The following is a 16,979-nucleotide window of genomic DNA, read 5'->3' as shown; positions in this document are numbered from 1 at the left end:
AAAGCAGGATTCTCTGCTCCAACCCTGAGAACTGATCAAAGCAGCTCAGCACTATAAAGATGTAATAGGTGCATGCGATATTTGTAACACAGGGTTAGCTATTTACGTGGTCAAGTAAATAGGGCAGAGCTGAGGAACCTCTCCCCTTCACAGGTGCCGAGTGAGGTTAGTATGTGTGATGCTTAACAGAATCACTTTGATCACCTCTATTCCAAGTTCCCTTAATAGCACCAGACATGATTTGACAGACTCCATCTAATAGGGACAGCATTTTATTTAGCATTTAACAGTTCTGTACACTTTTAAGAAGTTCAGTATTGTCAGTAAAGAACAATTCCATCCTCCTGTCTAAGCAGATCTCCCAGCAAACATCCCCAGCTTGTTTCTGTCTCAATTGCTACCATGGTCAGAACACCTGGGCTATCTTTCTCTGCACTAGTTGTAAATTTTTCCTAGCTGCTTTGAAGACTGAAGGAGTGAGTGGTGATGGAAAGCAGAGAAATTTCAGCATACAGGAGAGAGTCATTTACCACCCGGAATCTTGAATTTAGGCTCAGTTGCAACAAGATAATATTTGAAGTTACCCCTTTGACTGGGTAAGAAGCTGCTGACTAAGAAATGGTAGGAGTTGAAAATAAACTAACACTTTGACACTGAGCTTCAAAAACTGCACCAAAAATTTGAGAGTTAGTGATTCTTTTTAGAACGTCTGTTCAGAAGTCTGTTTTTGTGAAACCTCATCTTTATTGGCAGAAGTTGCTTTCCGTCTCCTCCCACTCTTGAAGGCATGGCATAAGCCCTTGCTGCGATATTACACTACCAGAGAGGCAGAGGAAAGGAACTATAGCGCTTTGCCCAAGCATTGCTCTGATAAAGCAACTCTTGGAACAAACCTAATAGCAATGGTATTTGTAGCTGCTGGGCAGGTCTCTCCTCCACTCCCTTTCATCAGCACAAGCACAGTTATCTTTCTCCTCCCTTCTTCACCGGTTGCTTTACCCCCAGCTCACCTTTGTTTTCTGACTCCCTTGTGAGTCCTAGGGGAGCACCGAGTTAGACTGCATGGATTCAGCCATGTGAGTTATGAGCATAATAGAACCTGTCGTGTGGGATGAAAGCATGCTGCAAGATTGGCTTGGCAGCTCCCAGCACAGGCCTGGCATGCACAGCCAAGGGGGATGTCATGTGTTGCAAGAGTTGGTTTCTTCCTACGGTCAGTACTGCCCCTTCCCAGTCCACCCCAGGTAAAGTGTAGCAGGCTATAGAGAGGATTTTACTGTAGCCTGAAATGCACGTGGGCAGAACTGGTGCTGCCAGTCTGGTTCCATTTCTGTGAGCCCAGAAAGTGGCCACTTTGGAGAATTCTGCAATGGGCACTATCGCTCTTCCTGAAGTTCTTTCTTCTGTAAGGCTTGGAGTCTCTTCCCCACTGTTTGGTGGATGATTTCCAGGCCCTCTGTGTCCAGCTCCTTCATGAGCAGCAGGATAGCATTGAGGATGTTGTTCTGTCAAGACATGACAGACATTATTTCTACTATAGATGTACAGACTCTGACCCAGCAAGGTGATGGGTCATTTAGGGGCTGGTTTTCAAAGATTACTAGATTGTGTTTTTCACCCTTCTAGATTCTACTCCTCTGCCTGGTTATAGGAAGACAGTGCCCTTCTACTGAGAAGGTCACTCCCTATGGGTGCCAAATCCAAGGCTTGCGGAATAGACACCTGCAGCTCTGTGGACAAGTACCGCAGCTGGTTGCAGTGGGAGAAACAAAATAGACCAATACTGGTCTAGACCACATTCCGACCTTCCCTTATTCACTGAGGTGATGCCGGTGAGCCCAAGCCACACTCCAAGTCCCATCCAGGCCAGAAACACGTTCTGTGAAACTTACTCCCATAGAGTAGCATTGCCACACACTGGCCAGCTGCTGAGAGGAGAATCAAGGCCATATTTTCTATAGGAAAGATGGCTATTAAATTGATAGTAGAGATTAACCTATGATTATCTGATGGGATCAATCCTGACCCCTTTTCGTATTAAAGGCATTACAGTATCATAGATTCACAGGCTAATCTCCACTGTATGCTCCCCAACACCTAAGGATGGATCTCAGGGACTAGCTAGCCACTTAGCTCAACAGTGCTTCTGCCACAAATAAACAGCCTGCAAGACTCTTACCCCAAAAGCATGTGACCAGCACCCACTTCCCACCCGGAAAGTTCTATGCAGCTTTAGGTGCACCCAAATCTGGTAGTACAAAGTTGTACATTTTCTGGATCCAGAGATTTATTCTTTAAACTTGCCTGACACATTAGAAAGTAGCAACTTTAGCCTTTAAATACACTCACCCTCTTCTTCCTGCTGCCATCAGTCTCCCTGGGTGAAAAGGAGGAAAATTTATCTCTGGGAACAGGCTTCATGCCAAGTTGCTCTCGAATCTTGCTGTGGGGGGGAAAAAAGGTAGTACACAAAATATGAGAGCACCCAACGCCAGAAGGAGCCTGCCCCCAGCACTGTCTGGAATGACAGAATCCAATTCTCAGTGCTGCAATTACAGGAGTGATGCTAACTGGGACCACAGAGCTGAGTCTACATCGCACATTTGGATAACAGGTGGCACATTTAAAAAGGATAAGTGAGAAGGACCATAATTCAATATGAAGATCCCTTCCCTTTCATGCACACACATAGCTGTTTTACTGCAAAATAGGAAGCAACCTATGGAAGGACCTATTCTGTATGCACAAGGCCAGGTTCTCAGCTGGCGTAAAATCAGCATAGCTCCATTGTCTTCAGTGGTGCTATGTGGATTTGACCAGCTGCGGCTGTGGCCCATGGTATGTTGGGGTTGGTTGTCAGGAGTATTTTTGGGAGGATCCCCCCATGTGACATACAAGTTTAGCAAAAGAATCGCAACAATTAATAACCGAGCCCTCACTTTGTCTCCTCCAGGGTGAAATTCAGATGTTCACTCTTTGGCTCCATTGTGCACTCAGTGGTACTTGATTCATTGGCCTCCGGGCAGCCGTTCTCCAGATTTCGCTTAGCTGGAGATGCAGTGATCTCCTCCCCATCTACCAGGGCCTGTGACAATTCTTCTTCTGTCACAGCTTCCAAAAACATACAACCACATGTTAGAAGCCCAGTCTGATGCTCTAGGGAATTCTATCAATATAGAAAACAGACCATCGTTCTAATTTGGAATGTATTACTGCAACAAGTAGTGTAACAAACTATACATGAGACAGCAGGTACAGTCACCTTGTACGAGAGCAGGGATATAAGGGATACCCCCTAACTATCAGCGGTCTTCATTTCCCACTTTGTTCTGCAGCAAAGCCTAAGGGGGAAGTCTCTGACAGCCCTACCTCCTCCAAATAAAGAGGGATACTAAAGGAGAGGTTTCACAGAGGTCTCTTGGAGCCCTCCTTCTTTTTCCCAGCAGCAGGATCTGCAGATAGAGACTGTGGGATGAGACTGTCTTGTTTTGACAGCAGAAAATCCCTTTACCAAACAGAACAACACGTCCTACTTTCTTTGACAGTGGGAGCAGAGCCAGTTACAGCATCTGCGTTTTACAAGAGCAAACGAGAGTCCCGTAACAAACTAACTGGTGGCACAGTATCTGAGATAATGACTGAGGATATTAGTCATACATTCCGTGTGTGGTACTGTTAACTACTGTACGGAGAGGGAAAAGGATAGGACAGTTTGAAAACAATGGCTGACAATATAGGCAGATCTACCTGCACCATTCTGCACAGAGCACTGCTGAGTGGGTTACTGTTGTGCTGTCTTAGCCCACACAAGAGCCAACAGAGAGAGTTTTATTACCTAAAGTATTCAGCTGTTCTAGGGTGTGTACGCTGAATTTCCAACAAACCCAAACAAGACTCCCTAAGGGTCGGGGCAGTTCAGAACCCTGGTTTTTCTGAAGCTTTCTGCCACTGACTCTATTTTGAGATTCCCACCTTGGTTGTCAAGCTTCTGAAGGTTGGGGAGGTTGCGCAGCACAGTCATTCTGTACCGGTGGGGGTCTGGACCACAACAGGGATTCTCAGACAACCACAGGACCCTCAGCCGGGGCAGGTTTTTCAGATGGAAGAGCTCGTTCAGACTTGGGATGCTGTTCTTCCTCAGATAGAGCTCACTCAGGTTCTGGCACTGACTCATTGGCTCCAGGCTGGAGATACTGTTCACACTGGACAGAGATTACACGGACATCAGAAATGAGTCTTTGGCCCTAAAAATTACCAGCTCCATCCTCAATAAAACTTTCAGGCAGAAGCAGGACCCCTGCAACACTGCAGTTCTTCAGTCCCAGTTTCTGTATCATTCTTACAGTGGGAACCTGAAAGCCCCCTCCAATGCAGTGCATTCTGGGTGCCTAACTGCCAAACAGAAATAGGTTGAGATAGCATTTGGTAACAAAAAATACTGACCAGAGAGAGGCCAATTGTGCTACTTTTAGGGCCCTAAAAATACTATCCAGCAGTCAGCTAGCAGAAACAGGTTCACATAAGCATAGCCAGCTTGCTTTGCCCTTCTGAATGCGCCACTTCATCACACTGCCTCGGGAACTCCTCCCCTCCTCTCCCTTCCATATTTTTCTTTTAATTTTAGCATTGTCACTCACATCTCTTGGTCTTGAAAAGACACTTTTGCTGAGACAGCACTCCTGGGCATGGAGGGTCAGATGGGCCCCACAGGCTCCTGCTGCCAAGGGACAGCTCAGTGGGAAAGAGAAAAGCAGTTTCCAAGAAGGATCTATGTTCATCCTGCTCTTATTTCTCTTTATAACTTCTCCCCTGAGCTATGGCAGCAGGCATCTTCAATGCCTGGAATGCTTCAGGGCCCAAGCACTAACTGGGGTGACTATGGAGCTATGCAGACACTCCAAGGCAGTAGTGGGCACCGTGCGGCCCTTCAGGGTAATCCACTGGTGGGCTGTGTGACATTGACTGTCTACAGGCACGGCCACCCGCAGCTCCCAGTGGCCATGGTTCGCCGTTCCTGGCCAATGGAAGCTGCGGGAAGCAGCATGGGCCACAGGGACATGCTGGCCGCCGCCGCTTCCCGCAGCTCCCATTGGCTGGGAACAGCGAACCATGGCCACTGGGAGCTGCGGGCAGCCATGCCTGCGGATGGTCAATGTAAATAAACTGTCTTGCAGCCCACCAGTGGTTTACCCCGATTGGTTGTCCACCACTGCTCCAAGGCATGGCTGAGACCCAAAGGCAGGGGCTAATTTGGAGGAGCCAGAGACCTATTTTGCAGGAGAAGGCAGGTATGTCAGTGGGAGAGGGGGAAAGCAACAATAAGCAGCTAACGTTAATGAGGCACTTTGAATTAAAATGCCAAGAGGTTTTTCTTTTTTAAATAGTGAAAGGGGCACAGGGTTACAGAGATAAGCAGATTCCCGGCTCCTTGCTAATTCTGTAAACAGCTCTTGCTCACTACAACAATTTATTTGCTGTTATATCCTCTTTCTGCAGACGCTCCTCATACACACCCAAGAACAGTTCTTGCATGCTCCACAAACCAAATGGCTTTAAGGTTAAGATTTTAGAAGCTTCACAGATTTTTCAGGATAGTTTGCAAGATCTATATTCCAAGGTGCCATAAGAAGCTAAGAGAGAATCCAGAAGAACTTCAACACAAACCTTCTCCAACCAGATACAAGTTCATGACACTGTGTGGGGCCAGCAGACCTACAGAACCCAGTCAGGAACATAGAATAGGATTTAGGTATAAGGGAGAATGGGTGCCTAACTGCACCCATATGTTGCACTCCATATGTTTATGGAAATATGCTTCTGAATGTGAATATAACGTAACTGGAATATGCTTTATGCAAAAGGTGTCTTGTAAGGTATCATTACAAAGCTTATAAGCTACTGAGTGTGTTCAACCTATTTGTATGAATGTATCATTCCTGTATCTGAAGCTAGAAATATGAAGTATTACTCTAAAGTCCTATTGTAATTATGCAAAGTGTGGGCCATTAATGGTGGCTTGGAATCTTGATGGCTCCCATAGACTAGGACAATTGGTTGTGAATGGCTCTGTTTACTCACAAATCTTCCTGGGGAGGTGCAGGCCAGCCCTGGAAGAATGATGGCTAGAGTCTCAAAGGACATGTGACCATGTCACATGCTACTGGATTCCACCTTAAATCTGGTGCTTTTCCATTTAGAAGGAGGGGTGGGGACCCAGAGAGAGACAAAAGATTCCTGCCTTGTGCCAAAGATATAAAAGGGGGTGGAACAGAATAAAAGTGGCTGCCAGTCATGAGAAATCCCCTAGTTACCACCAGAGCTGGAACTAACAAGGACTGTATCGGGGAAAGGATTGGGCCCAGACTAGGAAGGAGTCTAGTCTGTGAAAGAAGCTTATTGGAACATCTCTGAAGGTGAGATATTACTTGTATCAGTTTCTTAATGTATTAGCCTTAGACTTGTGTGTTTTTGCTTTATTTTACTTGGTGACTTACTTTGTTCTGTCTGTTATTACTTGAAACCACTTAAATCCTACATTTTATACTTAATAAAATAATTTTTGTTTATTAATTAACCCAGAGTAAGTGATTAATACCTGGGGGAGCAAACAGCTGGTCATATCTTTCTATCAGTGTTATAGGGGGTGGACAATTTGAGTTTACCCTAAATAAGCTTTATACTAAATAAAACGGATTTATTTGGGGTTTGGATCCCATTGGGAGCTGGGTGTCTGGATGCTGGAGATAGGTGACTTGCTAAGCAGTTTTTGGTTGAAGTCTGCAGCTTTGGGGCATGGACCAGACCTGGGTGTGTGTTGCAGCAGGCTAGCGTGTCTGGTTCAACAAGGCAAGGTTCTGAAGTCCCAAACTGGGAGGGAAAACTGGCTCAGAGGTACTCTCAGCACATCAGGTGACAGTCCAAGGGGGTCTCTGTGACCAAACCCATCACAGAGAACATGAAGTTTTACCCTGCACCTGAGTTATTTCCCCCCCCCCCAAAAATGAACACCCCCCATTCCCCCCCAATACGGAATGCAGGTTTACATAATGCCAGGAGAGACTCAGATAGCCTTGGAAATAAATGCACTCTGCATCTCTGTCCCCGAGGGAACACAGCCTGACTCAGTACTAGAGATAAGGCAGGCAGAGGCACGGTCACAATATGAGTAAGGAGTAAAGTACCAAAAGCATAGTGATAGATTGTAGTCATCTGCCCGACACAAGATTTCCTCTGTTCTATCAGCTGCTGCTCTCAGGCTGCTAGTTTGACACCCACCTGAATGTGATCACCTCAATGTTTGGTAGTTCACGGCATATTGAAATCTAGACAGAGAAAGATGCAATAAAGAACTGTACTTTTTCTAAAGATATGTCTATAATCAGGTGCTTATTCAGATAGCCCCACTAACATGCTAGTTGATTTGATACTCTAATGGGTTTAAATCAATGTCAGTCTAACCTGATTGTACACAGGGAGAGTTTCCTGGACCCAGCCACTCCTCTTTTTCAGTCCCCAAGCACAGTGTAACCAGTATCTATTCCATTTTCTCCCACCATGCCCAGAAACACAGATAATCAGACGCTCATATTGTGCATGGAAAATAAGACCTGGTTCTGTTCCTCTCCTCCAAATGCTCAGAACATGTGACAAATGCTCACTGTACTGGTACACTTTTGGTGCTGTAAGATTCCCCCACCAATACACACACACAAAGAGCTCAGCTCTCCTCACACATGACCTTCCCAACTAAGTAGAGGATCTGTACCCTCAGAGTATGTCAGGTGGGAAGTTCTTCTGTAGACAGACACGCACTAGCTCTGCTCGAGCTAGCATGCTAAAAATAGCAATGTGGCTGTGGTGGCCTGGGCTAGCCACCCAAGGGCAACCCAGCACATTGGATGGGTTTGTACTCGGGCCACTAGCTTGAGTCACTGTGGCCACAGCTATTTTTAGTGAGCTAGCTCAAGCAGAGCTAACACATGTGTCTACCCATGCTAGGAAGCATGCTCCCAGCTGCAGTGTAGATGTATCCTAAATTAGTCCCCAAGATCACACAGCCATAGAGAGGTGTAAGACTAGCGAGCTTTCTTACTCCCAAGCACTTCAAAGGGATACTTGGCTCCCTCCATTCCCAAGCGAGGCAGCAGAGCCCACCCCAACACTTGGCAGCAATTTGCTATGCACTGTATCAATGGCCAATGCTCTACCATTGGGACTAACCGCCAACAAAAGGGGCCTAGATCTCAAGGAAGGTGTCTTAATCATACCTGGCTTTAGGGAAACATTAGAGATTTGTTTGGGAAAGGGGTCCTGGAAAAGGCTGATTTTAAGAATTGCAAGAATAGTACTTACATCTGTGAGACAGCTGCCCCTGCAAGAGAAAAATAAACCACTTTGAATAGTGACAATAAAGCAGAGAATTAATTTAGAAATATTTTAAAAAGAGGACTTACACCGAGTGAAAAGATGCAATGTATGGAAAAAGCCATGGCTGAGATCAAGAGTGTGTTTTTAAAATCTATGTTATCTTAAAGAACTGGATTCTCAGAAGTGTCTTTTCATTTTTTTGAGCAAACAGGGGATGCCAGGTATCAGAGCATGTCCTGTCCCTCCTCCCAACTCCGACCCTTAAGGAACCTTTGCCACCCCAACTGTCCTTCAACCACATAAGATGTAAGCTCAAATGGTACTTTCTTCCATAAGGCACTAATTAAAGATTCTGCAACAGCCCAAATGGGGCATGACAGTTTTATTGCTTCCACTCTCCCCTGTAGTCTCAGCTGCATAAAACTACGATTCCTCACACTCAGTAGATACTTCATCTCCTTATGAGCATACCATGTGGCTGGAAGGTAAATACACTCCTTCCCGACTGCTAAGACAATTCAGAACCATCTGTCATTTCAGCAAGTGTGAAACATGCCTGCTCTGACCATACAGCCATGTTTAAACTGTTTGCTGTAGATCATTTTATAATACAGTTTAATCAGCTGATGTGGATAGGACCAAGCTGCGTTCATCATGATTTGGTCCTATCCTAAGCAGCTGGCCAGAGTTAAGTGGGGACTGTGTTTAATTACTGTTAGGAGATCAATGTAGGAGGCACTTTTCCCCTCCTCCCCCACATACAACAACAACTGGGCAGTATGCATTGAACCGAGTATGAGTTTCATTTTATGTGTGGGATAACTGCACCAGCTAAGGCAACACTAAACACAGATATAGAAACCCAAGAATTCTAAATGCAAAACTCCATGTTTCTCTCTTAATCTTTAAAAATTGTATTAAATACCCAAAGTCAGGAAAATTTAAAGTTAAGGGTTAATTCTCTCAGCAATGTTGATTCAGCTACGTTGTCAGCCAAAGGTAGCATTTCTTGATTACTCACTGTGCTGTTATGCTGGGAATTTAATACATTTAAAAAACCTCAAAGTCAATTTGTCCAAGGAAAATCTGGATCTCAGATTTGAGAGTCTGACAAACTATGATTGTCCCAAATAAAACCTGCCCTCATATGCAATTCTGCACTTTCAGGAGAACACATGCACTCTCTCCACAGTACAGAATAGGATGCAATTGGTCTAGTAGAGCCAGAGGAGAATTTTCACTGCCCGGCTCACATTTTGCTAAAGATGAATTTTTCTGTCATTGGTTGAATTTAAATAAGTGACATACACCTCATCCTCTGTTTTAATCTACCAGGGCGGTCAATGCACCCAGGATTATTTAATTACAGAACAGCAGTTAGCTTCAGTGACAGTAAATCCTTTCATTTCACATATTTGATTTGGGCTTTTGCTTATCCAGCACTGGTAAGCAATAGTTTCCCTAGACTGACTGGTGTACGTCTCTTTAGACAGCATGGGAACATGGCCAACATTGCTATGGAATATTTTTTAATTCACAGTTTCCTAATTCCAAGGCCATAAGTGACCATTGTGATCCGCTACTCTGATCTCCTGTATAACACAGGACACTGAACTTCACTCCAAAAATTCCTAGACCACAATTCTTTTACTTGTAAGCAATGACATACTGAAGCTTAACACTGAATATATATAATTTATGGTAACAGAAAAGCATGATGCATTTATTGAACTATTCTATTGAAGATAAATAAGAATGTCAGTGTGAGCGAAGGAAATATGTATATCCTCCTGGGTCTGTATCCTGTGAGGAAATAAATGCTAAATTGGGATCAGTAACTACTGGTAGCCAGCCAAGCGTGATCATCCCCATAATACCGATAGCATTACACATCTTTCTCTACAACACGTTTTACAAACATTGCTGGGTAAATTTTAGCCTCTTGGGTGCAAGGTCGCTCTGGGGAGAGGGGCTGGCTGGTCCACGGGCGGGGTTTGGCAGCACTGGCAAGCGTGGCTTCTGAATGAGACCCCATTTGGTCAGGACACTGAATCACCCGCACCCAGGCAGAGAGAGCACGGGGGGCTGGGGGGGCTGCGGGGCCTCTCCAGTGCCCCAGGATAACCAGCCAGAGACACCCAGCTAATGGAGTCCGCTGGCTTCAGGGTCAGCCAACACACCACGAGGGGCAACGAACGGCCCTTCAACCCACGGGCCCGGGCCCGGGCCCGAGCCCGAGCCCGAGCCCGGCCCCTCCCGCAGCCTGAGTTACCCAGCCCCCGCTCAGTCGATTGTCCCCACCCCATGGGCCCCCTTCCCGACTCTCCCCGCGCCCCACAGCGGCGCCGTGCCCGGGGGCGGGGCCGCCCGGCCCCTCACCAGCAGTTGAGCTTGCGGACGCTGCCCAGCTCGGCGGCCTTGGCGCGCGCCAGCACCGCCTTGCGCGTCAGCTTCATGGCCCCGGCCCGGCCGCGCCGCGTCTCCAGGGGCGGGGCCAACGCGGCGACCGCGTCTCCAGGGGCGGGGCCCGGCGCGGCCGCCATCCCCACACCTCCCTGCTTCCGGCTCCGGGACTGGCGGCCGCTGGGCGGCCTGGGGTGCCCCGCCCCCTGACGGGGGCCGCAGAGGATCAGACCGAACGCGGGCCAGAACCAGCGTCTCCAGGGGCGGGGCCAACGCTGCTAATCTCTAGGGGCGGGGCTACGGCTGCCTCCAAGAGTGGGAGGGGCTGCTGCGAGGCAGGGGTAGCAGTGTATGGGGTGCCCCCTGGTATAGCGGGGAGGGGCTGCCCGGTGCGGGGGATGGGGGTGTTTGCGGTGCCCCCTGGTAGAGCGGGGAGGGGCTGCCCGGTGCAGGGGATGGGGGTGTTTGCGGTGCCCCCTGGTAGAGCGGGGAGGGGCTGCCCGGTGCGGGGGATGGGGGTGTTTGCGGTGCCCCCTGGTATAGCGGGGAGGGGCTGCCCGGTGCGGGGGATGGGGGTGTTTGCGGTGCCCCCTGGTATAGCGGGGAGGGGCTGCCCGGTGCGGGGGATGGGGGTGTTTGCGGTGCCCCCTGGTAGAGCGGGGAGGGGCTGCCCGGTGCGGGGGATGGGGGTGTTTGCGGTGCCCCCTGGTATAGCGGGGAGGGGCTGCCCGGTGCAGGGGATGGGGGTGTTTGCGGTGCCCCCTGGTAGAGCGGGGAGGGGCTGCCCGGTGCGGGGGATGGGGGTGTTTGCGGTGCCCCCTGGTAGAGCGGGGAGGGGCTGCCCGGTGCAGGGGATGGGGGTGTTTGCAGTGCCCCCTGGTATAGCGGGGAGGGGCTGCCCGGTGCGGGGGATGGGGGTGTTTGCGGTGCCCCCTAGTATAGCAGGGAGGGACTGCCCGGTGCGGGGGATGGGGGTGTTTGCGGTGCCCCCTGGTAGAGCGGGGAGGGGCTGCCCGGTGCGGGGGATGGGGGTGTTTGCGGTGCCCCCTGGTAGAGCAGGGAGGGGCTGCCCGGTGCGGGGGATGGGGGTGTTTGCGGTGCTCCCTGGTAGAGCGGGGAGGGGCTGCCCGGTGCGGGGGATGGGGGTGTTTGCAGTGCCCCCTGGTATAGCAGGGAGGGGCTGCCCAGTGCAGGGGGCGTTGGGGTGCCCCCTGTGATGTGCCGCTCGTGTTACGGTGGACTGCTCGGTCTCTCCAATCCTCGGCTCTGGGAGCCAGCCTTACCCTGCCCTGCTGTGAGAACCCCCACTCCTGGGCTGTTCACAGACAGCCTCTGGGATGTAAGCTGCTCCCAGATATGTGAGTGAGCACTTTTGGCCAGTCACTGCTTGGATTGTGCAACTGAATGACACTAGCCAATATCTCTAGTAGCAGACACAACTCTAGGAACCTTCATCTTGCAGTGGTCAGTTATCCCCTCTGGATGCTGCAAGCTTATATGAGTTTGTCAATTTAACAAAGAAATTGATACACTCTAGGCTTGTTATCCCAAGGGGAGTCTCTGACACTCTTCAAACCAAACACATTGCTTCAGGTGGAATAAACAATAAATTTATTAACTACAAAAGATAGATTTTAAGTGATTATAAGTTAAAACACAACTAGTCTGATTTGGTCAAATGAAATAAAAGCAAAACGCATTCTAAGCTGATCTTTTAATACTTTTAGTGCCCTTACAAATTTAGATGCTTCTCACCACAGGCTGGCTGGTTATCCTTCAGCCAGGCTCTGCCCTTTGATCAGCACTTCAGTTGCTTGGTGGTGTCTGTAGATGGAGGTGAAAGAGAGCATGGCAAACGTCTCTCCCTTTTATCATGTTCTTTTTTCCCTCTTGGCTTTGACCCCCAAACCCTTCAGAATCAGGCGAGCATTACCTCATTATAGTCCCAAACTGAACAAGGAAAGGAGGGTGACTCACTTGGGAGTCCAACAGATCCTTTGTTGCTGCCTCGGCCTTTGTTCCTGTGAGGCTGAGCTGGGTTTCATAGAATCATAGAATATCAGGGTTGAAAGAGACCTCAGGAGGTCATCTAGTCCAACTCCCTGCTCAAAGCAGGACCAATCCCCAATTTTTGCCCCAGATCCCTAAATGGCCCCCTCAAGGATTGAGCTCACAACCCTGGGTTTAGCAGGCCAAAGCTCAAACCACTGAGCTATCCCTCCCCGCACACATACATGCCCTGATGAGATGTGAACTGCCCCTCTGCTTCTGGAGAGTTTTGCCTGGGCTTATTTTAAGTCATGAGGACACAGTTTCAGCCTCATAACTATATACATGAAATTACAACCTATAACAACAATGCTCAGTGAATCATGAGCCTTCCGAAGACATCCAACATGACAAACTTTTGCATGGATACCACACAATCTTTTTATAAAGATGAACACGGGGGTGCAGGGTGTTTCCCCGAGGTACAGAGTGTCACACTTCCATTATAGGGGGGAGGGATTGCCTGGTGCAGGGGATGGAGGTGTTGGGGTGCCCCCATTATAGGGGAAAGGGGCGGCCCCAGTGCAGGGGATGGGGATGTTTGGGTGCCCCTAGTACAGCAGGGAGAGGCTGCCCAGTGCAGAGGTGGTGGTGTATGGGATGCCCCCAGTACAGTGTGGTGGGCTGCCTGGTTCAGGGTATGGAGGACCCCCAGTATGTCCCTCCCCCCCCACTGTAGGGGGTGCTCCCCAGAAGCCTCGAGTTTGGAAAAATGAAGGTCACTGCTCAGTTCTGTATGAGAGTTTAGCAAAAGCAACTGTCAAACGTCAGTGCAATTCTCACTGCTGTCAGCTGGCGTAAACAATGCTTACTGCAGGGCCTCACATCATATCTAGGCACTTTGCTAACTTCTGTTCCGCTTCATTTAACAGGGTGCAGGTGGACATCACAATTAACTGTAGCAGCAGTAGATGAATCTAATTATCTGGGATCATATATCTCCAGCCAAGGAGGCTGTTCGAAGGAAATCAGAAGACTAGGGATTGCTCACTCAGCTGTGACCTTCCTTAACAAATGTGGGGAAACTGTGGCATCTTATAATATATGAAGGTATGACTGATGCAAAACCTAGTTTTTATTTATAGCTATTTATGGATGTGAATCACGGGAAGTTAGTGCTGCTGACAAAAAGAAAACTGAAGCTTTTGAAATATGGTGCTGGTGAAGACTCTTGCATATTTCCTGGATGGAAAAAAAGACCAATGCCTATGTTGGAAATATTACTGGAGAGAAGCAGCTCCTGATGTCAGAAATTGACAGATGCAAACTTACATACTTTAGTTATATTAGGCATATAGCTGGAAATAATTTTAAGAAAGTTATTATTGAAGGAATGGTGAAGGGACATCATAGTAGAGGACAACCGGCAAGGAGATGGATGGATGGTATGCAGCAAGGTCATTGCAAGTTAGCTTCTGAGCGTTTGAAGTTAGTGATGGCTTGCAAAGGCTTCAGAAAATTGTGTTATGGTGTCACTGATATTCAGCCATGAATAAATGGATTTCACTTTGTTTCCCCCTGCTTGCCCAGTATACGATGTATAAACTATAAAATAGCTATATTTCTCATATCTTAACTGCAATTCTTATTTTAGTGTCCCTTGCAAATGTAATAATTTGCACATATTGCATTTGTTTGTAAAGCATTGATCAATATAATTTAAAATACCACTCCCAGCGGAGAGTGCCAAGACACTCCACTCGCTAACTGCCATGAATAGCACCTACCCTAACTCTAACCCTCTTCTTTCTACCTATGAGCCCTTTTATTTGTCCAGGTTTTTAAGGTCAGGCTTGAAAAACCCTGGCTGGGATGTTTTAGTTGGGGATTGGTCCTGCTTTGAGCAGGGGGTTGGACTAGATGACCTCCTGAGGTCCCTTCCAACCCCGATATTCTGTGATTCTATGATCTCAATTTACTACCTAAAACATATTGGGGGAGTTTGTCGTAACTCCATGAAGCTGTAAGCTTTACACAGAATGGGGGGCTGGCTTGACAGCCCTGTAGGCTGAAGTTTTCTGTTGATCTATAGAACAATGACAGCACAAGCAGCAGCAGTGTTGCAAGCTTCACACAGAATGGGAAGGGAAAGCTGATCAGAGGAAAGTCCTGCTGGTAGCAGCGTACAGAGAGTTCTGATAGGTGGGAGAGGGTTTCTTTGGGAGTACGAGGAAAAGCCAGAAAATTCAATTCCACTTTTCCCTTCAAAAAATGCAAGAACTTTTGGAATCTGCATATTCCTGTTTATTGAAGCAGTGCAGTCACATGACCTCACAGCTCAGCCTGGAGGAGATGACTAGACCAGACACTCACTGCTAGCCCTGATAAAAGAAGATAATTAATAGAAGACTGAGGCAGAAATAAGATTTGCCAAAGTGATCATTTTCCAAATGCTCTCTACAGATGCTGAGCTGAGGGCTGTTCCTCCCAACTTTGTGCCTGATACCAAACTCTTCGTGTTGCTTCCTTTCATTAGAACCCTGGATAACGCCCTTTCAATTCTGGTATCTCTCATAATAGCCAATAGAGGCAGATTACTGATCACTTTGACCTCGGCTTTGCGTAACTCGGGTATTTAGGAATAAGGTACTTTCCATTTTTTCTAAAGTATGTTAAAAATAATTACACTTACATTTTCCTGTCCCTGAGCTGTAACGACTTCTCAGAACAATTTTATTGATGTTCACGTAGGGTCTGACCCAAAATTCATTAAAGTCAGTGGAAAAACTCCTATGAGTATCAGTGACATTTGGCTCAAACCTGTGGTGTTTCTGTTGTAGCTATTTTCTACATTTGGGGAGTGTATTGATAACATGAGCAGACAAGTTCCTAGTTGTTCCTATTCTCTGCTAGTTTTTTTCTTCAGGAACATATCAGGACTTTACTTCCCTGGGGTGAAGGAGACCTGTAGGCTAATTTAGGACTGGGTTGCCTCTTGTCAGAGAGCGCGAGACTATCAGATTTTAGTGGGAGAGTTTGGACTGAGCACTCTCAGTTGTTCCCTTTAGATTAGGTCTATGGTTTTAATGAGCACCCTTGTAAGCCCTGCCCAGCTTGCATGTGGCTGTTAATTGCACTGTTCTTCTGTTACTGTTAATCTTATAAAATATTTACATGATGCAGTATACCAGAACTTCAGTCAGAGATGACTCCCATGCCATCGGTGACCACACAGAACAGAGTGGTGCCAGGGAAGGGCCTTTAAATGGAAGAACGCGAAGGAGCGTTGTGGGGGACAGAGCCCATTTTAAGCATATTGAAATCTTTCAAGAAATTAAATCCTAGCCTGTAGCTCTCAGCCACTGAGAAGAATGGAAAAACACAGAAAAGAATGGAAAGCTTTCTATCCTGTGGGAAAGTATGACAGAGTCTACAAGTGGGTAGGGTCTGCTCTCCCTCTGATACTGGACTCCTAATGTCACAAACCTGGGAGTGGGCCGTCAGGCCTGGAGTCAGGGTTCCCTCCCCACTCTGAACTCTAGGGTACAGATTTGGGGACCCACATGAAAGACACCCTAAACGTATTTTTACCAGCTTAGGTTAAAAACTTTCCCAAGGCACAAATTTCGCCTTGACCTGGAACGTTATGCTGCCGCCACCAAGTGATTTAGACAAAGAACAGGGAAAGAACCACTTGGAGTTCCTATTTCCCCAAAATATCCCCCCAAGCCCTTATACCCCCTTTCCTGGGGAGGCTTGAGAATAAACAAGATGAGCACAAACCAGCCTTGGATTTTTAAGATCCAAAAAACCCAATCAGATTCTTAAAAAACCAGAACTTTATTAGAAGAACAAAAAAAGATAAGAGAACAACTCTGTAAGATCAGAATGGAAGATAATCTTACAGGCAGTCAGATTAAAAAAAATAGAGAGTCCCTCTAGGCAAAACCTTAAGTTACAAAAAGACACAAAACCAGGAATACACATTTCCTCCAGCACAGCGAATTTCACAAGCCAAAACAAAGAAAACCTAATGCATTTTCTAGCTAGATTACTTACTAACTTTACAGGAATTGGGGGGCTTGCATCCTTGATCTGTTCCCAGCAAAGATATCATACAGACAGACAAAAGCCTTTCCCCCCTCCAGATTTGAAAGTATCTTGTCCCCTCATTGGTCATTTTGGGTTAGGTTCCAGCCAGGTTACCTGAGCTTCTTAAC

General features: G+C 47.4%; 1 protein-coding gene across 1 annotated transcript; it reads right to left on the bottom strand.

Annotated features, from left to right (window-relative positions):
- Window positions 1-256: 256 nt before the first annotated feature.
- Window positions 257-10,983, bottom strand: CFAP410 (cilia and flagella associated protein 410). Its single transcript, XM_038417546.2, has 7 exons — window positions 10,747-10,983; window positions 8,353-8,371; window positions 7,276-7,322; window positions 3,973-4,202; window positions 2,940-3,111; window positions 2,350-2,443; window positions 257-1,505 (listed from the first exon to the last, which is right to left on the bottom strand). The coding sequence occupies exons 1-7, from the start codon at window positions 10,908-10,910 to the stop codon at window positions 1,377-1,379; spliced, it is 855 nt and encodes a 284-aa protein (XP_038273474.1). The 5' UTR covers window positions 10,911-10,983; the 3' UTR covers window positions 257-1,376.
- Between the last annotated feature and the right edge of the window lie 5,996 nt (window positions 10,984-16,979).

Source organism: Dermochelys coriacea, chromosome 9, assembly GCF_009764565.3.
Source record: "Dermochelys coriacea isolate rDerCor1 chromosome 9, rDerCor1.pri.v4, whole genome shotgun sequence".
NCBI classification, from domain to species: Eukaryota; Metazoa; Chordata; order Testudines; family Dermochelyidae; genus Dermochelys; species Dermochelys coriacea.
This window is presented reverse-complemented; position numbering and strand designations above follow the sequence as displayed.

Bases quoted from the DNA above. Each gene is read 5' to 3' on its own strand.
- CFAP410 (XM_038417546.2), bottom strand. From the start codon at position 10,910: ATGGCGGCCGCGCCGGGCCCCGCCCCTGGAGACGCGGTCGCCGCGTTG. The intron at 4,203-7,275 runs GTGGGTGTCAAA...ATCTCTGTCCAG, and splicing joins ATTGAGGTGATCACATTCAG to TGTGAACAGTATCTCCAGCC. The intron at 2,444-2,939 runs GTGAGGGCTCGG...TCCCCCCCACAG, and splicing joins TTCACCCTGGAGGAGACAAA to CAAGATTCGAGAGCAACTTG.